General features: G+C 48.4%; 1 protein-coding gene across 2 annotated transcripts in view; it reads left to right on the forward strand.

Annotated features, from left to right (window-relative positions):
• LOC118938872 (LARGE xylosyl- and glucuronyltransferase 1) overlaps positions 1 to 21,643 on the forward strand; it is a 144,569-nt gene that overhangs the window by 22,644 nt on the left and 100,282 nt on the right. The window contains exon 2 of one of the 2 annotated variants that reach the window (XM_036945470.1): positions 15,325 to 15,528. In XM_036945470.1, the coding sequence (XP_036801365.1) occupies positions 15,423 to 15,528 (106 nt within the window). In that variant the 5' untranslated portion in view covers positions 15,325 to 15,422. The remainder of the gene's footprint in view (positions 1 to 15,324; positions 15,529 to 21,643) is intronic. The other variant, XM_036945471.1, reaches the window with a different exon arrangement.

Raw genomic sequence — 21,643 nt, forward strand, 5'->3', positions numbered from 1 at the left:
AGGCTATGCTCACTAAGTCTGTACATAGTCAAAGCTTTCCTTAAGTTTGGGTCAGTCACAGTGCTCAGGTATTCTGCCGCTGTGTACTCTGTGTAGGGCCAAATAGCATTCTAGTTTTCTCAGTTTTTTTGTTAATTACTTGGAAATAATTATATCTTTTGTTTTCTCATGATTTGGTTCGGTCTAATTGTGTTGCTGTCCTGGGGCTCTGTGGGGTGTGTTTGTGTTTATGAACAGAGCCCCAGGACCAGCTTGCTGGTCATTGTGAAGTCTTGGTTGGTGAGCGGACCCCAGACCTCACAACCATAAAGGGCAATGGGCTCTATGACTGATTCAAGTATTTTTAGCCAAATCCTAAATTGGTATGTTGAAATTTATGTTCCTTTTGATGGCATAGAATGTGTACGTTGTACACGGAGGATATTTAAGCAGAATGCTGCATGCTCTCTCTCGTCTTGTCCTCTCTCTCTATCCCTCTCTCCCTCTCTCTCTCGCTCTCTCTCATCTTGTCCTCTCTCTCTATCCCTCCCCTCTCGCTCTTGTCCTCTCTCTCTCGCCATTGTCCTCTCTCTCCCTCCCCTCTAGCTCTTGTCCTCTCTCTCTCTCGCCATTGTCCTCTCTCTCCCTCCCCTCTCGCTCTTGTCCTCTTGTCCTCTCTCTCTATCCCTCCCCTCTCGCTCTTGTCCTCTCTCTCTCGCCATTGTCCTCTCTCTCCCTCCCCTCTTGCTCTTGTCCTCTCTCTCTCGCCATTGTCCTCTCTCTCCCTCCCCTCTCGCTCTTGTCCTCTCTCTCTCTCTCACTCGTCCTCCCTCTCTTTCGCTCTCTCTCGTCCTTGCTATCCACATCTCCAGCTGTTTGGACACCTGTTGGGAAGGGAAGGGGAGGGCAGGAAGGGGAGGGCAGGCCGACATCTTTCATGTTTCCACTTGAAAGCAGTTATGATCTGAGCCGTGGCCCTGCTGCTGCTCAAAGTCAAGGAAGTTACAAGACTAAGATACTGGCATTACAAGACTCAGCAGCGGCTCCGCTATCCTGCTACCAGGTTAGTTTCCTACACAGAGCCTTCGCTATCCTGCTACCAGGTTAGTTTCCTACACAGCGTCTTCGCTATCCTGCTACCAGGTTAGTTTCCTACACAGAGCCTTCGCAGAGCCGTCTGAGTCAGTCTCTCTGACAGTCTGTTGTCAGTCTGTAGTCATGGTGAATGGCCATGAAGTCTGACAGTCTGTTGTCATGGGGAATGGCCATGACGTCTGAGTCAGTCAGTCTGACGTCATGGTGAATGGCCATGAAGTCAGTCAGTCAGTCAGTCAGTCTGTTGTCATGGTGAATGGCCATGAAGTCAGTCAGTCTGACAGTCTGTTGTCATGGGGAATGGCCATGACGTCTGAGTCAGTCTGTCTGACAGTCTGTTGTCATGGGGAATGGCCATGAAGTCAGCCAGTCTGACAGTCTGTTGTCATGGGGAATGGCCATGACGTCTGAGTCAGTCTGTCTGACAGTCTGTTGTCATGGGGAATGGCCATGAAGTCAGTCAGTCTGACAGTCTGTTGTCATGGTGAATGGCCATGATGTCTGAGTCAGTCAGTCTGACAGTCTGTTGTCATGGTGAATGGCCATGAAGTCAGCCAGTCTGACAGTCTGTTGTCATGGCGAATGGCCATGAAGTCAGTCAGTCTGACAGTCTGTTGTCATGGGGAATGGCCATGACGTCTGAGTCAGTCTGTCTGACAGTCTGTTGTCATGGGGAATGGCCATGAAGTCAGTCAGTCTGACAGTCTGTTGTCATGGGGAATGGCCATGACGTCTGAGTCAGTCTTACAGTCTGTTGTCATGGTGAATGGCCATGACGTCTGAGTCAGTCAGTCTGACAGTCTGTTGTCATGGTGAATGGCCATGATGTCTGAGTCAGTCAGTCTGACAGTCTGTTGTCATGGTGAATGGCCATGAAGTCTGAGTCTGTCTTACAGTCTGTTGTCATGGTGAATGGCCATGACGTCTGAGTCAGTCAGTCTGACAGTCTGTTGTCATGGGGAATGGCCATGAAGTCAGTCAGTCTGACAGTCTGTTTTCATGGGGAATGGCCATGATGTCTGAGTCAGTCAGTCTGACAGTCTGTTGTCATGGGGAATGGCCATGACGTCTGAGTCAGTCAGTCTGACAATCTGTTGTCATGGTGAATGGCCATGACGTCTGAGTCAGTCAGTCTGACAGTCTGTTGTCATGGTGAATGGCCATGAAGTCAGTCAGTCTGACAGTCTGTTGTCATGGTGAATGGTGAGTCCGTCTTCCCGAAACTCTTTGACGGGACCAAATGTTGACATCACCTGGAGCTGAGTAACGATCTGTGTCACTGAGGACTTCAGGAATAATTTCTTACAGTTGGATTGCTGTTCACCAGGACCTATTTATCCTGCCATAAAAGGTTAGACTGGTGTTGTCTCTGTCCAGGATGTTACCGGGTCGTGCTGAGCATTAATTCACAAGTCGGTTATTTTTTAGGGTTTTTAAGTTTTAATGTCACGTACAGTGAAATGTCTTTCTTTGTGAAAACCCAGTCTTTGTGTTAGCAGTTCGACCCCAACCTCAACAAAATACACTATATATACACTGCTCAAAAAAAATATATATATATAAATATATATATTAGAGCTAGAGCTGCCCCGGTCGACTGGCTATGCTCAGGGCTATGCCCTGCTAGAGCTGCCCCGGTCGACTGGCTATGCTCAGGGCTATGCCCTGCTAGAGCTGCCCCGGTCGACTGGCTATGCTCAGGGCTATGCCCTGCTAGAGCTGCCCCGGTCGACTGGCTATGCTCAGGGCTATGCCCTGCTAGAGCTGCCCCGGTCGACTGGCTATGCTCAGGGCTATGCCCTGCTACAGCTGCCCCGGTCGACTGGCTATGCTCAGGGCTATGCCCTGCTAGAGCTGCCCCGGTCGACTGGCTATGCTCAGGGCTATGCCCTGCTACAGCTGCCCCGGTCGACTGGCTATGCTCAGGGCTATGCCCTGCTAGAGCTGCCCCGGTCGACTGGCTATGCTCAGGGCTATGCCCTGCTACAGCTGCCCCGGTCGACTGTAAGTGCTTTTATTTTGAGGTGGAAACGTCTAGGAACAACAACGGCACAGCCGCGAAGTGGTATGCCACACAAGCTCACAGAACGGGACCACAGAGTGCTGAAAATGGTCTGTCCTCGGTTGCAACACTCACTACCGAGTTCCAAACTGCCTCTGGAAGCAACACTCACTACCGAGTTCCAAACTGCCTCTGGAAGCAACACTCACTACCGAGTTCCAAACTGCCTCTGGAAGCAACACTCACTACCGAGTTCCAAACTGCCTCTGGAAGCAACACTCACTACCGAGTTCCAAACTGCCTCTGGAAGCAACACTCACTACCGAGTTCCAAACTGCCTCTGGAAGCAACACTCACTACCGAGTTCCAAACTGCCTCTGGAAGAAACGTCGGTACAAGAACTGTTTGTCGGGAGCTTCATGAAAATGGGTTTCCATGGCTGAGCAGCCTGCCCCATTACATAGTGCCAACTGTAAAGGTGGAGCAATACTGGTCTGGGGCTGTTTTTCATGGTTCGGGCCCCTTGGTTCCAGTGAAGGGAAATCTTAACGCTACAGCATACAATGGCATTCTAGATGATTCTGTGCTTCCATCTTTGTGGCAACAGTTTGGGGAAGGACCTTTCCTGTTTCAGCGTGACAATGCTTCCGTGCACAAACCGAAGTCCATACAGAAACGGTTTGTCGAGATCGGTGTGGAAGAACTTGACTGGCCTGCACAGAGCTTTGACCACAACCCCATCAAACACCTTTGCGATCAATTGGAACGCCGACTGTGAGCCAGTCCTAATCGCCCAACAACAGCGCCCGACCTCCACTATTCTTGTGGCTGAATGGAAGCAAGTCCCCGCAGCAATGTTCCAACATCTAGTGGAAAGCCTTCCCAGAAGAGTGGAGGCTGTTATAGCAGCAATGTTCCATCATCTAGTGGAAAGCCTTCCCAGAAGAGTGGAGGCTGTTACAGCAGCAAAGGGGGGGGGGGGGGGGGGGGGACCAACTCCATATTAATACTCATGATTTTAAAATGAGATGTTTGACGAGCAGGTGTCCGCTTTTGTTTATCTCGTACTGACAGATTTCCCCTTCAGCTTTCTCTCCCTCTCTCTCGCTTTCTCTCCCTCTCTCTCGCTTTCTCTCCCTCTCTCTCGCTTTCTCTCCCTCGCTCTCGCTTTCTCTCTCCCTCGCTCTCGCTCTCTCTCCCTCGCTCTCGCTTTCTCTCCCTCGCTCTCGCTTTCTCTCCCTCGCTCTCGCTTTCTCGCCCTCGCTCTCGCTTTCTGTCCCTCGCTTTCTCGCTTTCTCTCCCTAGTTCTCGCTTTCTCTCCCTCGCTCTCGCTTTCTCTCCCTCGCTCTCGCTTTCTCTCCCTCGCTCTCGCTTTCTCTCCCTCGCTCTCGCTTTCTCTCCCTCGCTCTCGCTTTCTCTCCCTCGCTCTTGCTTTCTCTCAGAAGTATTGACATTTGTGGAATATAGAAAAAGTGTTGTGACCATTTGGGTTTGAAGCAGAATCTTCACTATAAGTCTGTTAAGCTGTTGAGCTGAGGCCTAGACCCAGGTGAGCTGAGGCCTAGACCCAGGTGAGCTGAGGCCTAGACCCAGGTGAGCTGAAGCCTAGACCCAGGTGAGCTGAAGCCTAGACCCAGGTGAGCTGAAGCCTAGACCCAGGTGAGCTGAAGCCTAGACCCAGGTGAGCTGAAGCCTAGACCCAGGTGAGCAGAGGCCTAGACCCAGGTGAGCAGAGGCCTAGACCCAGGTGAGCAGAGGCCTAGACCCAGGTGAGCAGAGGCCTAGACCCAGGTGAGCAGAGGCCTAGACCCAGGTGAGCTGAATCCTAGGGGGTTCACTGTGTTAGCTATGTTCCCAGAATGCCTTGTTGATGTATTCTTTGAGCAGCCAAAATTATTTACTCTCCAAAATAATCCTGTTTCCTCCTTACCTCTGTCTCTTCTGTGTGCCCTTGTGACAGAAGACGCCCACTCAGCTAATCACCTTAGTATGTTAATGGGACCATATGGTGCCGGAGGGGGGGGGAGGGAGGCTTTAAGGGAGAGAGGGGGAGGGAGGCTTGGAGGGAGGGAGTGAGGCAAGGGAGGGCTTTAAGGGAGGGGGGGGGGGATTTCATTCTGCAGGCAGATCTCCAACCTGAGCCAGGCCTGTCTGTCTGTCTACTCTATAGTGCAGACGAAGCAGCTACTGAGAGGAGGGACAACACGTTGTTCATTTAGATGTTACTGAGAGGAGGGACAACACGTTGTTCATTTAGATGTTACTGAGAGGAGGGACAACTCGTTGTTCATTTAGATGTTACTGAGAGGAGGGACAACACGTTGTTACTGAGAGAAGGGACAACACGTTGTTCATTTAGATGTTACTGAGAGGAGGGACAACACGTTGTTCATTTAGATGTTACTGAGAGGAGGGACAACACGTTGTTCATTTAGATGTTACTGAGAGGAGGGACAACACGTTGTTCATTTAGATGTTACTGAGAGGAGGGACAACACGTTGTTCATTTAGATGTTACTGAGAGGAGGGACAACACGTTGTTCATTTAGATGTTACTGAGAGGAGTGACAACACGTTGTTCATTTAGATGTTACTGAGAGGAGGGACAACACGTTGTTCATTTAGATGTTACTGAGAGGAGGGACAACACGTTGTTCATTTAGATGTTACTGAGAGGAGGGACAACACGTTGTTACTGAGAGGAGGGACAACACGTTGTTCATTTAGATGTTACTGAGAGGAGGGACAACACGTTGTTCATTTAGATGTTACTGAGAGGAGGGACAACACGTTGTTCATTTAGATGTTACTGAGAGGAGGGACAACACGTTGTTACTGAGAGGAGGGACAACACGTTGTTCATTTAGATGTTACTGAGAGGAGGGACAACACGTTGTTAATTTAGATGTTACTGAGAGGAGGGACAACACGTTGTTCATTTTAGATGTTACTGAGTAACAGTTTATAGAAGGAAATCAGTCCACTGTAATAAATTCATTATGACCTCATCTATGGATGTCACATGACTGGGTCGGGGTACAGCAATAGGTGGGCCTGAGAAGGCATAGGCCAATCAGAATGAGGTATCTCCCCCACAAAAAGGGCTTTATTACAGACAGAAATCAGCTTTTTGTGCGTTCGTGAAAACATTTTCTGGGATAATTTATTTCAGCTCATGAAAACGGGACCAACACTTTTCATGTTGTGATTATGTTTTGGTTCCGTATAGATTCATCATTTAGCAGACGACTTTATTCAGAGTGGCTTACAGTAGTGAGGGAAAACATTTTCATAGTTTTCCGTTCATCCATCTCTCTTCCTGGCATCCTTTCTTTTATGATTATTTTACAGGATACGTCCCAAATGGCACCCTATTCACTTTCTAGTGCACTACTATAGACCAGAGCCCTATTCCCTATATAGTGCACTACTTTAGACCAGAGCCCTATTCCCTATATAGTGCACTACTTTAGACCAGAGCCCTATTCCATATATAGTACACTACTATAGACCAGAGCCCTATTCCATATATAGTACACTACTTTAGACCAGAGCCCTATTCCCTATATAGTGCACTACTATAGACCAGAGCCCTATTCCATATATAGTACACTACTTTAGACCAGAGCCCTATTCCATATATAGTACACTACTTTAGACCAGGGCCCTATTCCCTATATAGTGCACTACTTTAGACCAGAGCCCTATTCCCTATATAGTGCACTACTTTAGACCAGGGCCCTATTCCCTATATAGTGCACTACTTTAGACCAGAGCCCTATTCCCTATATAGTGCACTACTTTAGACCAGAGCCCTATTCCCTATGTAGTGCACTACTTTAGACCAGAGCCATATTCCATATATAGTACACTACTTTAGACCAGGGCCCTATTCCCTATATAGTGCACTACTTTAGACCAGAGCCCTATTCCCTATATAGTGCACTACTTTAGACCAGGGCCCTATTCCCTATATAGTGCACTACTTTAGACCAGAGCCCTATTCCCTATATAGTGCACTACTTTAGACCAGGGCCCTATTCCCTATATAGTGCACTACTTTAGACCAGAGCCCTATTCCCTATATAGTACACTACTTTAGACCAGAGCCCTATTCCCTATATAGTGCACTACTTTAGACCAGAGCCCTATTCCCTATATAGTACACTACTTTAGACCAGAGCCCCATTCCCTATATAGTCCACTACTTTAGACCAGAGCCCTATTCCCTATATAGTGGTACTACTATAGACCTGAGCCCTATTCCCTATATAGTGCACTACTTTAGACCAGAACCCTATTCCCTATATAGTGCACTACTTTAGACCAGAGCCCTATTCCCTATATAGTGCACTACTTTAGACCAGAACCCTATTCCCTATATAGTGCACTACTTTAGACCAGAACCCTATTCCCTATATAGTGCACTACTTTAGACCAGAGCCCCATTCCCTATATAGTCCACTACTTTAGACCAGAGCCCTATTCCCTATATAGTGGTACTACTATAGACCTGAGCCCTATTCCCTATATAGTGCACTACTTTAGACCAGAACCCTATTCCCTATATAGTGCACTACTTTAGACCAGAACCCTATTCCCTATATAGTGCACTACTTTAGACCAGAGCCCTATTCCCTATATATGCACTACTTTAGGGTGCATGTTCCCTGGTCTAAAGTAGTGCACTACATAGGGAATAGGTCTCTGGTCTAAAGTAGTGCACTATATAGGGAATAGGTCTCTGGTCTAAAGTAGTGCACTATATAGGGAATAGGTCTCTGGTCTAAAGTAGTGTACTATATAGGGAATAGGGCTCTGGTCTAAAGTAGTGTACTATATAGGGAATAGGTCTCTGGTCTAAAGTAGTGTACTATATATATGGAATAGGGCTCTGGTCTAAAGTAGTGCAATAAAAATATGGAATAGGGCTCTGGTCTAAAGTAGTGCACTATATAGGGAATAGGTCTCTGGTCTAAAGTAGTGTACTATATAGGGAATAGGTCTCTGGTCTAAAGTAGTGCACTATATAGGGAATAGGTCTCTGGTCTAAAGTAGTGTACTATATAGGGAATAGGGCTCTGGTCTAAAGTAGTGTACTATATAGGGAATAGGTCTCTGGTCTAAAGTAGTGCACTATAAAGGGAATGTGATGCCATTTTGGAATACACCACTGTCTCCTGTGATGAATGTACAGACTTCCTGTTCTGCACTCCTCCTGCGTTCAGATTGATAGTTTTTGTTGTTCAGAGAGAATTCATTCTCGTCTGTTGTTTATTTTACGTTTCAATCCCCCTGCCGAGACCAGTGTGTCCATCTGTTCCATAAAGCCCCATTTAGGAAGTGAAAGGGACATTTTCCTTTTTACTTCATCCGTTGTCATAAATAACAGATAATCATTATGGAAGAACCAACTGCCATGGACACGGGGTGTATCCCACCAGCACTGCCCTGGACACGGGGTGTATCCCAACCAGCACTGCCCTGGACACGGGGTGTATCCCACCAGCACTGCCCTGGACACGGGGTGTATCCCACCAGCACTGCCCTAGACACGGGGTGTATCCCAACCAGCACTGCCCTGGACACGGGGTGTATCCCAACCAGCTGGAGGGGCTTATCTCTCACTGCCCTGGACACGGGGTGTATCCCAACCAGCTGGAGGGGCTTATCTCTCACTGCCCTGGACACGGGGTGTATCCCAACCAGCTGGAGGGGCTTATCTCTCACTGCCCTGGACACGGGGTGTATCCCAACCAGCTGGAGGGGCTTATCTCTCACTGCCCTGGACACGGGGTGTATCCCAACCAGCTGGAGGGGCTTATCTCTCACTGCCCTGGACACGGGGTGTATCCCAACCAGCTGGAGGGGCTTATATCTCACTGCCCTGGACACGGGGTGTATCCCAACCAGCTGGAGGGGCTCATCTCTCACTGCCCTGGACACGGGGTGTATCCCAACCAGCTGGAGGGGCTCATCTCTCACTGCCCTGGACACGGGGTGTATCCCAACCAGCTGGAGGGGCTTATCTCTCACTGCCCTGGACACGGGGTGTATCCCAACCAGCTGGAGGAGCTTATCTCTCACTGCCCTGGACACGGGGTGTATCCCAACCAGCTGGAGGAGCTTATCTCTCACTGCCCTGGACACGGGGTGTATCCCAACCAGCTGGAGGGGCTTATCTCTCACTGCCCTGGACACGGGGTGTATCCCAACCAGCTGGAGGGGCTTATCTCTCACTGCCCTGGACACGGGGTGTATCCCAACCAGCTGGAGGGGCTTATCTCTCACTGCCCTGGACACGGGGTGTATCCCAACCAGCACTGCCCTGGACACGGGGTGTATCCCAACCAGCTGGTCTAATACACATTAATGTAATCTAGTGTTCAGACAGCCAGCTAGAGGGAGAGACAGCCAGCCAGCTAGAGGGAGAGACAGACAGCCAGCTAGAGGGAGAGACAGCCAGCCAGCTAGAGGGAGAGACAGCCAGCCAGCTAGAGGGAGAGACAGACAGCCAGCTAGAGGGAGAGACAGACAGCCAGCTAGAGGGAGAGACAGACAGCCAGCTAGAGGGAGAGACAGACAGCCAGCTAGAGGGAGAGACAGACAGCCAGCTAGAGGGAGAGACAGACAGCCAGCTAGAGGGAGAGACAGACAGCCAGCTAGAGGGAGAGACAGACAGCCAGCTAGAGGGAGAGACAGACAGCCAGCTAGAGGGAGAGACAGACAGCCAGCTAGAGGGAGAGAGACGGCTAGGGAGAGAGACGGCTAGGAATGTTAGCTGTGGGAGAGACAGCTAGGGATAGAGACAGCTAGGGATAGAGACAGCTAGGGATGTTAGCTGTGAGCGAGACAGCTAGGGATGTTAGCTGAGAGAGAGACAGCTAGAGACAGAGACAGCTAGGAATGTTAGCTGTGGGAGAGACAGATAGGGATAGAGACAGCTAGGGATAGAGACAACTAGGGATGTTAGCTGTGAGAGAGACAGCTAGGGATGTTAGCTGTGAGAGAGCCAGGGATAAACAGATTGGGGACCAACATGGGCCAGGAAGTCCCTCTGGTCCAGCTGTGGGACTGGGTGTGATCCAACCACTCTCCCTCCTCCCTGTCATGTTTCCCAGACTCAGCTGGGTGCAAAGGTCACCTCCACAAAACTAATGTTATGCTCAACAGAACAGACAATATTTAGGCTTCCTACCGTACCCTAAACCTACAGTTGAAGTCTGAAGTTTACATACACTTAGGTTGGAGTTTATTAAAACTCATTTTTCAACCACTCCACAAATTTCTTGTTAACAAACTATAGTTTTGGCAAGTCGGTAAGGACATCTACTTTGTGCAGGACACAAGTCATTTTGCCAACAATTGTTTACAGACAGATTATTTCACATATAATTCACTGTATCACAGTTCCAGTGGGTCAGAAGTTTACATACACTAAGTTGACTGTGCCTTTAAACAGCTTGGAAAATTCCCGACAATGATGTCATGGCTTTAGAAACTTCTGATAGGCTAATTGACATAATATCAGTCAATTGGAGGTGTACCTGTGGATGTATTTCAAGGCCTACCTTCAAACTCAGTGCCTCTTTGCTTGACATCATGGGAAAATCAAAAGAAATCTGTCAAGACAACAAACAATAGTACGCAAGTATAAACATCATTGGACCACGCAGCCGTCATACCGCTCAGGAAGGAGACGCGTTCTGTCTCCTAGAGATGAATGTACTTTGGTGCGAAAAGTGCAACTCAATATCAGAACAACAGCAAAGGACCTTGTGAAGCTGCTGGAGGAAACAGGTACAAAAGTATCTATATCCACAGTAAAACAAGTCCTATATCAACATAACCTGAAAGGCCGCTCAGCAAGGAAGAAGCCACTGCTCCAAAACCTCCATAAAAAAGCCAGACTGCACATACTATGGTTTGCAACTGCACATGGGGACAAAGATCGTACTTTTTGGAGAAATGTCCTCTGGTCTGATGAAACAAAAATATAACTGTTTGGCCATAATGACCATCGTTATGTTTGGAGGAAAAGAGGGAGGCTTGCAAGCCGAAGAACACCATCCCAACCGTGAAGCACGGGGGTTGCAGCATCATGTTGTGGGGGTGCTTTGCTGCAGGAGGGACTGGTGCACTTCACAAAATAGATGGCATCATGAGGCAGGAAAATTATGTGGATATATTGAAGCAACATCTCAAGATATCAGTCAGGAAGTTAAAGCTTGGTCGCAAATGAGTCTTCCAAATGGACAATGACCCCAAGCATACTTCCAAAGTTGTGGCAAAATGGCTTAAGGACAACAAAGTCAAGGTATTGGAGTGGCCATCACAAAGCCCTGACCTCAATCCTATATAAATGCGTGGAGGCCTACAAACCTGACACAGTTACACCAGCTCTGTCAGGAGGAATGGGCCAAAATTCACCCAACTTATTGTGGGAAGCTTGTGGAAGGCTACCCGAAACGTTTGACCCAAGTTATACAATTTAAAGGCAATGCTACCAAATACTAATTGAGTGTATGTAAACTTCTGACCCACTGGGAATGTGATGAAAGAAATAAAAGCTGAAATAAATCATTCTCTCTACTATTATTCTGACATTTGACATTCTTAAAATAAAGTGGTGATCCTAACTGACCTAAGACAATTTTTACTAGGATTAAATGTCAGGATTAGTGACAAACAGTTTAAATGTATTTGGCTAAGGTGTAGGTAAACTTCCGACTTCAACTCTATATGACAAACAACGTTTGGCTTTCTCAAACTTGAACGTGTATATGAATATTCATGACGAGGTTTTTCCCAGTGAAATTACTAGAATGACACGCTTCCCTCGAGTCGTTCCACCTCAGAAAGCACAAGAGGATGTAACACCCCCCCCCATCTCAGATTGTTCTGAAATCATTTTGTTAGAAACATATATTAGCTTTCCTGAAACATTATATTGTTTTAAAGTTTATTTTAACTCTGAGAAATGTAGCTAATTTATTGCACCTAAAATGGCCATTTTCAATGTATAGGATTCATTTAATATTTAATAAATCTAGGACCCAACGTCTTTTTCTTAACAAAGGTTAAGGTGTGAGGAGTCCAAATAAATGGTTAAAAGTGGACTGCCTCCGGACTGCCTCCGGACTGCCTCCGGACTGCCTCCGGACTGCCTCCGGACTGCCTCCGGACTGCCTGTGGACTGCCTGCGGACTGCCTCCGGACTGCCTCCGGACTGCCTGCGGACTGCCTCCAGACTGCCTGTGGACTGCCTCCAGACTGCCTCCGGGCTGCCTCCGGGCTGCCTCCGGACTCCCTGTGGACTGCCTCCGGACTGCCTCCGGACTGCCTGCGGACTGCCTGCGGACTGCCCAAATCAAATCTATGACAGCCATGTTGTACTCTGTCAGACTGACACAGTCATTGTCTCTGTGGCCTGGAGCATGAAGCCCATTTCAATACGTCTTCTACACACTGATGGACATGAACACCTCAACATCATTCTAATGAAGACCTCAACATCATTCTAATGAAGACCTCAACATCATTCTAATGAAGACCTCAACATCATTCTAATGAAGACCTCAACATCATTCTAATGAAGACCTCAACATCATTCTAATGAAGACCTCAACATCATTCTAATGAAGACCTCAACATCATTCTAATGAAGACCTCAACATCATTCTAATGAAGACCTCAACATCATTCTCCACACTGATGGACATGAAGACCTCAACATCATTCTAATGAAGACCTCAACATCATTCTAATGAAGACCTCAACATCATTCTAATGAAGACCTCAACATCATTCTAATGAAGACCTCAACATCATTCTAATGAAGACCTCAACATCATTCTACACACTGATGGACAGGAAGACTTCAACATCATTCTACACACTGATGGACAGGAAGACCTCAACATCATTCTTCTCCCTCATTGTTCTGGCTGATACTCTGATAATTTGTGTGTGTGAATTAGCCAACTTCTGTCTCTTCTACCTGACGGACAGGAGGGATTGGGGTTTGTACTGCAGCCCTGTCGTTCTACAGCCTCGTCGTTCTACAGTCTGGTCGTTCTACAGCCTCGTCGTTCTACAGCCTCGTCGTTCTACAGACCGATCCAACTAAACCCTGGTGGAGATTAAACATTGACTGGGGTCATGGTGCTAATCGGACAAATGTGTTTTGTAATGGAAAGAGGATTTATTGTATCATAAATAGAGGCTTTGGCTCTACGTTACAGAGAACATTGACTGAAATATAGTGGCTAAAGTGGAGGGGGTCATCTCTACCAGATATGGGCTTGTGTGTGTGTGTGTGAGATATCTGGGAGAAAGAGAACAAACACATCTGTGAGTCTAATTCATTTAAACTGCTGAACTTTTTCAGCAGTGATTCATATATTCATATATTGGTCTGACAGGAATTCGGGACACAACTTGGACACCTCTAGAGACTTTAACAGGGTCTAGAGACTTTAACATGATCTAGAGACTTTAACAGGATCTAGAGACTTTAACAGGATCTAGAGATAGAGACTTTAACAGGATCTAGAGATAGAGACTAACATGATCTAGAGACTTTAACATGATCTAGAGACTTTAACAGAATCTAGAGACTTCTACGGGATCTAGAGACTTTAACGGGATCTAGAGACTTCTACGGGATCTAGAGACTTTAACGGGATCTAGAGACTTTAACAGGATCTAGAGACTTTAACGGGATCTAGAGACTTTAACGGGATCTAGAGACTTTAACGGGATCTAGAGACTTTAACGGGATCTAGAGACTTTAACGGGATCTAGAGACTTTAACAGGATCTAGAGATAGAGACTAACAGGATCTAGAGACTTTAACAGGATCTAGAGATAGAGACTTTAACAGGATCTACAGACTTTATCTCTAGATCCTGTTAAAGTCTCTATCTCTAGATCCTGTTAAAGTCTCTATATCCTGTTAAAGTCTCTAACAGGATCTAGAGACTTTAACAGAATCTAGAGATGGAGACTTTAACAGGATCTAGAGACTTTAACAGGGTCTAGAGACTTTAACGGGATCTAGAGATAGAGACTAACAGTATCTAAAGACTTTAACAGGATCTAGAGAGTTTAACAGGATCTAGAGACTAACAGGATCTAGAGACTTTAACGGGATCTAGAGACTTTAACAGGATCTAGAGACTTTAACAGGGTCTGGAGACTTTAACAGGGTCTAGAGACTTTAACGGGATCTAGAGATAGAGACTAACAGTATCTAAAGACTTTAACAGGATCTAGAGAGTTTAACAGGATCTAGAGACTAACAGGATCTAGAGACTTTAACGGGATCTAGAGACTTTAACAGGATCTAGAGACTTTAACAGGGTCTGGAGACTTTAACAGGGTCTAGAGACTTTAACAGGATCTAGAGACTTTAACAGGATCTAGAGACTTTAACAGGATCTAGAGATAGAGACTTTAACAGGATCTAGAGATAGAGACTTTAACAGGATATAGAGACTCTAACAGGATCTAGAGACTCTAACAGGATCTAGAGACTCTAACAGGATCTAGAGACTCTAACAGGATCTAGAGACTCTAACAGGATCTAGAGACTTTAACAGGATCTAGAGATAGAGACTTTAACAGGGTCTAGAGACTTTAACAGGGTCTAGAGACTTTAACAGGGTCTAGAGACTTTAACAGGGTCTAGAGACTTTAACAGGATCTAGAGACTTTAACAGGATCTAGAGACTTTAACAGGATCTAGAGATAGAGACTCTAACAGGACCTGGAGACTCTAACAGGATCTAGAGACTTTAACAGGATCTAGAGTCTTTAACGGGATCTTCTCGGAAGTAGCTTCAGTGGAAAAGTTCCATTTGAAACATTCACTATAATTATGTATGCCTTTACCCCATATGAATTCTGATCTTTGGGGCAAAACAATCATCATTGAAAATCATTTTTATACCCCCCTGTTATGATCTAACCTGTCCTGTCTCTCCCCTCCTCTCCCCCTCCATTCCTCTCTCCCCTCTTCCCCTCTCTCCCCCTCTTCACCTCTCTCCCCCTCCATTCATCTTTCTCCCCTCCTCTCTCCCCCTCCCCACCTCTCTCCCCCTCCTCTCTTATCTCTCCTCTCCTTTCCTCTCTCGTCTCCTGTCCTATCTCTTCCCCTCTCTCCCCTCCTCTTCTCACTCCCCTCCTGTCCTCTCTCATCTCCTCTCCTCTCCCCTCCTCTCTCTCCTCTCCTCTCCTCCCCTCAGACAGTATCATGTCCCCCCCCGGCCAACAGCTGCTACCCACATAGAGGTCAGACTTCAGAGGTTGCGCCGCCTCTCGTTCTGGGCCATCGCCACAGAGGATGCTGGGAATGTGTCGCGGGCGCAGGAAGTTCCTCGCTGCCTCCCTCGCCCTGCTCTTCATCCCCGCACTCACCTGGCTGTACCTCTCCGCTGGCAACTTCCAAGGTAGGACCCAACTCTCCTGAACCACCTGGTGCTGTACCAGGGCTTCTCTCCTCTGACCAGGCCTCTCTCTCTCTAGTCATGTCTAGGTGTTGTAACAGGGCTTCTCTCCTCTGATCAGGCCTCTCTCTCTCTAGTCATGTCTAGGTGCTGTAATAGGGCTTCTCTCCTCTGATCAGGCCTCTCTCTCTCTAGTCATGTAAAGATACTATAACAGGGCTTCTCTCCTCTGACCAGGCCTCTCTCTCTCTCTAGTCATGTCTAGGTGCTGTAACAGGGCTTCTCTCCTCTGATCAGGCCTCTCTCTCTAGTCATGTCTAGGTGCTGTAACAGGGCTTCTCTCCTCTGATCAGGCCTCTCTCTCTCTCTAGTCATGTCTAGGTGCTGTAACAGGGCTTCTCTCCTCTGACCAGGCCTCTCTCTCTCTAGTCTGTGCTAGGCTAGCACAGTGACTGTTCATCTCTTTTAGTCTGAGGACCCAGGCTATATCAGCGCTAGGCTAGCACAGTGACTGTTCATCTCATTTAGTCTGAGGACCCAGGCTATATCAGCGCTAGGCTAGCACAGTGACTGTTCATCTCATTTAGTCTGAGGACCCAGGCTATATCAGCGCTAGGCTAGCACACTGACTGTTCATCTCATTTAGTCTGAGGACCCAGTCTACAGCAGCGCTAGGCTAGCAAGTGACTGTTCATCTCTTTTAGTCTGAGGACCCAGGCTATATCAGCGCTAGGCTAGCACACTGACTGTTCATCTCATTTAGTCTGAGGACCCAGTCTACAGCAGCGCTAGGCTAGCACAGTGACTGTTCATCTCATTTAGTCTGAGGACCCAGTCTACAGCAGCGCTAGGCTAGCACAGTGACTGTTCAGCTCATTTAGTCTGAGGACCCAGTCTACAGCAGCGCTAGGCTAGCACAGTGACTGTTCATCTCATTTAGTCTGAGGACCCAGTCTACAGCAGCGCTAGGCTAGCACAGTGACTGTTCATCTCATTTAGTCTGAGGACCCAGTCTACAGCAGCGCTAGGCTAGCACAGTGACTGTTCATCTCATTTAGTCTGAGGACCCAGACTATAGCAGCGCTAGGCTAGCACAGTGACTGTTCATCTCATTTAGTCTGAGGACCCAGTCTACAGCAGCGCTAGGCTAGCACAGTGACTGTTCATCTCATTTAGTCTGAGGACCCAGTCTACAGCAGCGCTAGGCTAGCACAGTGACTGTTCATCTCATTTAGTCTGAGGACCCAGTCTACAGCAGCGCTAGGCTAGCACAGTGACTGTTCATCTCATTTAGTCTGAGGACCCAGTCTACAGCAGCGCTAGGCTAGGACAGTGACTGTTCATCTCATTTAGTCTGAGGACCCAGACTATAGCAGCGCTAGGCTAGCACAGTGACTGTTCATCTCATTTAGTCTGAGGACCCAGACTATAGCAGCGCTAGGCTAGCACAGTGACTGTTCATCTCATTTAGTCTGAGGACCCAGACTATAGCAGCGCTAGGCTAGCACAGTGACTGTTCATCTCATTTAGTCTGAGGACCCAGACTATAGCAGCGCTAGGCTAGCACAGTGACTGTTCATCTCATTTAGTCTGAGGACCCAGTCTACAGCAGCGCTAGGCTAGCACAGTGACTGTTCATCTCATTTAGTCTGAGGACCCAGACTATAGCAGCGCTAGGCTAGCACAGTGACTGTTCATCTCATTTAGTCTGAGGACCCAGACTATAGCAGCGCTAGGCTAGCACAGTGACTGTTCATCTCATTTAGTCTGAGGACCCAGACTATAGCAGCGCTAGGCTAGCACAGTGACTGTTCATCTCATTTAGTCTGAGGACCCAGACTATAGCAGCGCTAGGCTAGCACAGTGACTGTTCATCTCATTTAGTCTGTGGAGGAGTTGCAGGCGACTCGGTGTTGTGTGTGATTGGTTAAATGGTTTCAGAATGTTGTGGTATCCTCTGCTCCCCCCCCCCCCCCCCCCCTGGCCTTGGTGTGATTGGTTAAAGGGTTTCAGAATGTTGCGGTATCCTCTCCCCCCCCCCTGGCCTTGATGTGATTGGTTAAAGGGTTTCAGAATGTTGCGGTATCCTCTGCCCCCCCCCCCCCCCCTGGCCTTGATGTGATTGGTTAAAGGGTTTCAGAATGTTGCGGTATCCTCTGCCCCCCCCCCCCCCCCCCCCTGGCCTTGGTGTGATTGGTTAAAGGGTTTCAGAATGTTGCGGTATCCTCTACCCCCCCCCCCCCCCCCCCCTGGCCTTGGTGTGATTGGTTAAAGGGTTTCAGAATGTTGCGGTATCCTCTGCCCCGCCCCCTGGCCTTGGTGTGATTTGTACTCTAGCCAAAGGGGAGGTACAGCTACCAGCTCCCTCCTTAATGAAATGTCACCCTTTTTGTTTCGGCTCAGATTTATATTCCCCTGGTCTTCGTTTTGGGGAATGGAGGCAGGGACAGGAGACATATGCAGGGAGAGGACACACACACACACCACCACACACACACCACCACACACACACACACACACACACCCACACACCACACACCACACACACACCACCACACACACACCACCACACACACACCACCACACACACCACACACCACACACACACCACCACCACCACCACACACACACACACCACCACCACACACACCACCACACACACACACACACACACACACACACACACACACACACACACACACACACCACCACACACACACCACACACCACACACCACACACCACCACACACACCACACACACACCACCACACACACACCACCACACACACACACACCACCACACACACCACACACACACCACCACACACACCACCACAACACACACACACACCACCACAACACACACACACCGCACGCACACACACACACCGCACGCACACACACACACACACACACCACCACACACACACACACCACCACCACACACACACACACACACCACCACACACACACACACACACCACCACACACACACACACACCACCACCACACACACACACACACACACACACACACACACACACCACACACCACACACCACACACACACACACACACCACCCCCCATCTCAGAGCCCCTGAGCCCCTTGTGAAGTCTATTATATCCAGGCTGTAATTAAACTGAATGGATTGGCTCGGTCTGAATGAACAGTGGTTTGTGTGTTTAGTTTGAGGTGCTCTGTGATTGCGTATGGCATTATTCACACAGGACAGAGCAGCCAGTTGGACCTGGTCTTTACGCCACTGCCTGGCCATTTCCTTTACTTTTCAGTCTGTCTTTTTCTGTAAAACTCATCATCTATGGGAACATTATCCAGACTGTTTCATTCATTTAAGAGACTCTCTGATCCAGAGAGACTTACAGTAGTGAGTCATTTAGCTGACTCTCTTATCCAGAGAGTCTTACAGTAGTGAGTCATTTAGCTGACTCTCTTATCCAGAGAGACTTACAGTAGGGAGTCATTTATCTGACTCTCTTATCCAGAGAGTCTTACAGTAGGGAGTCATTTAGCAGATTCTCTTATCCAGAGAGACGTCCAGTGGGGTTCGATTCCAGGCTGTGTCACAACCCGGCTGTGGCTGGGTGTCCCATAGAGAGGTGAACAATTGGCCCAGCGTCGTCCGGGTTAGGGGAGGGTTTGACCTGGGGGGCCCTTTACTTGGCTCATCACGCTCTAGCGACTCCTTGTGGCAGGCCGGGCTGACTTCGGTCATCAGTTGAACAGTTTTTCCTCCGACCCGTTGGTGCTGCAGTTCCCGGGTTAAGCGGGCGGGTATTAGGAGCGTGGTTTGGCGGGTTCAGTTTCAGAACACGCATGACTCGACCTACTGTATCTAACACCTTATTCAGTCCTTAGTGGACCTACTGTATCTTACACCTTATTCAGTCCTTAGTGGTCCTACTGTATCTTACACCTTATTCAGTCCTTAGTGGACCTACTGTATCTAACACCTTATTCAGGCCTTAGTGGACCTACCATTTAATGCACCTCTTAGCCAACTAGTGTGTCCAAACACTAACCACTCAGGCCTCTGTGTCCCAAATTGCACCAGGTGATTCATGGTCTGTTTGGATGCCCTGCTCCCCTGTGATGCTCCCTGGTCGTTCATGTATGACACATTCATTTGGAGTTTTCCTTATCATGCTTCCGTTCACACCGTTACCGAGGAGACATCTGGCGTGTGGCAGCCTGGCGGGCAGAGGGGCGGGGGCATCCTTCATGTGACAGCAGCTGCTCACCTGACAGCCTGCATGAATCACCTGGCGCCCGGCGTTGAGCGGTGGAGCACAGCTCGCCAAACAGAACTGAGCGGGGGAACAGTGAGGGCGCCAAATAGACGCCATTTTGTCATTTGTACTGGCCCTTGTATGAGCTGTCCTTTAGGAGGCCGATGCCAAAATACCTATTTATTAAGTTCAGTACCATGATGCATCAGGCCTCCCGCAAGGTCCTTCAATGTCTTCCTCTTCCTGGGCTATGACACAACGAAGCAGGGAGAATAGGGGACACGAGGCGTAGTCTTCATTCCTGGTCCTGGGCTATGACACAACGAAGCAGGGAGAATAGGGGACACGAGGTCCTGGGGACAAAGTGCGGTACTTTTTAAAAGTTTTTGTTGTTCCAGCCCAGCACCAATACGCCACCATTCAAAGATGGTGGATCGCCAGAGCATTTTACCACCTGTCACAGTGTGTCAACACTGGTTTCTCTCTCCTCTGTCAAAGAGTAGCCAACTGTTACCCAACGGAACGCTAAGTGTCTGTTTTTAATAGTGGATGGCATTTCAAACAGCCTCCCCTGCGTTTTAGAGGGTGAGGAAAGAGACTGTGAAAACAGAACAGTACTGCAGGCCAGCTAGTGAACCCCAGCAGTGTTATTATTAACTACCGTTCAGGTTGGGAGGGGAACTCCCATTACTACCCTTCACTGTCTCGCTGTGGCTCTTCCTCTAGCTCTCTCTCTCTCTCTCTCTCTCTCTCTTTCTCTCTCTCTCCGTCTCCCTATCGCTGTGGCTCTCCTTCTAGCTCTCTCTCTCTCTCTCTCTTTCTCTATCGCTCCGTCTCCCTATCGCTGTGGTTCTCCTTCTAGCTCTCTCTCTCTCTCTCTCTCTCTCTCTCTCTCTCTCTCTTTCTCTATCGCTCCATCTCCCTATCGCTGTGGCTCTCCTAGCTCTCTCTCTCTCTCCCTTTGCCTCCCTATCGCTCTGGCTCTCTCTCTCTCCGTCTCCCTATCACTGTGGCTCTCCTCACTCTCTTTCTCTCTCGCTCCATCTCTCTCTCCCTCTCTCCTCTCTCTTGCTCCATCCCTCTCTCTCTCCCTCCTTTCTTTCTCTCTCGCTCCATCTCTCTCTCCCTCCTCTCTTTCTCTCTCACTCACTCCATCTCCTCGCTCTCCTCCATCTCTCTCTCCCTCTCCTCTCTCCATCTCTCTCTCCCTCTACTCTCTCTCCATCTCTCTCTCCCTTTCCTCTCTCTCTCTCCATCTCTCTCTCCCTCTCCTCGCTCCTCTCTCCTCTCTCCTCCATCTCTCTCTCCTCCATCTCTCTCTCCTCTCTCTCCTCTCTCCTCCATCTCCCTCTCCTCTCTCTCCCTCTCCTCTCTCCATCTATCTCCCGCTGTGGCCTGCTCATCATGCATATAGAGCACATCCCACATTTAGAAACGCAGGGCGGCTTTTCTTTTTTGATAATTCAACCCTCTGATGCTGTTCTCCATCCATCTATATCTCCAACTGGGGCAGCTAGCGTCGAGGGAATTAGCATAATGTGACCGCGGGGGTGGGGCTTCTCATCACCATGGTGACGTAATAATGAATGTAAACATGAATGTCCCGATTAATGTAAAAGTTGAGGATGTTTGGTTTTTCGACCCTGGTATAAACATGTTGAATATTCATTAGGAGTAACAGGAAGTTGATAAATAATGAGGCGCAGCCTAGCAGCGGTCTCCATGGTCACCTAGTTTGAGTCAGCGTATTACCATTAGACCGACCAGACGGCTCAGAGCGCAGTGGGACTGTTTCTGCCGAAGTCCTGAGGAAGTCCTGAGGCAGTCCTGAGGCTGTGTATACAGTATTACAGGATTCAAAGGGCGACA

Source organism: Oncorhynchus mykiss, chromosome 15 (assembly GCF_013265735.2).
Source record: "Oncorhynchus mykiss isolate Arlee chromosome 15, USDA_OmykA_1.1, whole genome shotgun sequence".
NCBI lineage: Eukaryota > Metazoa > Chordata > Actinopteri > Salmoniformes > Salmonidae > Oncorhynchus > Oncorhynchus mykiss.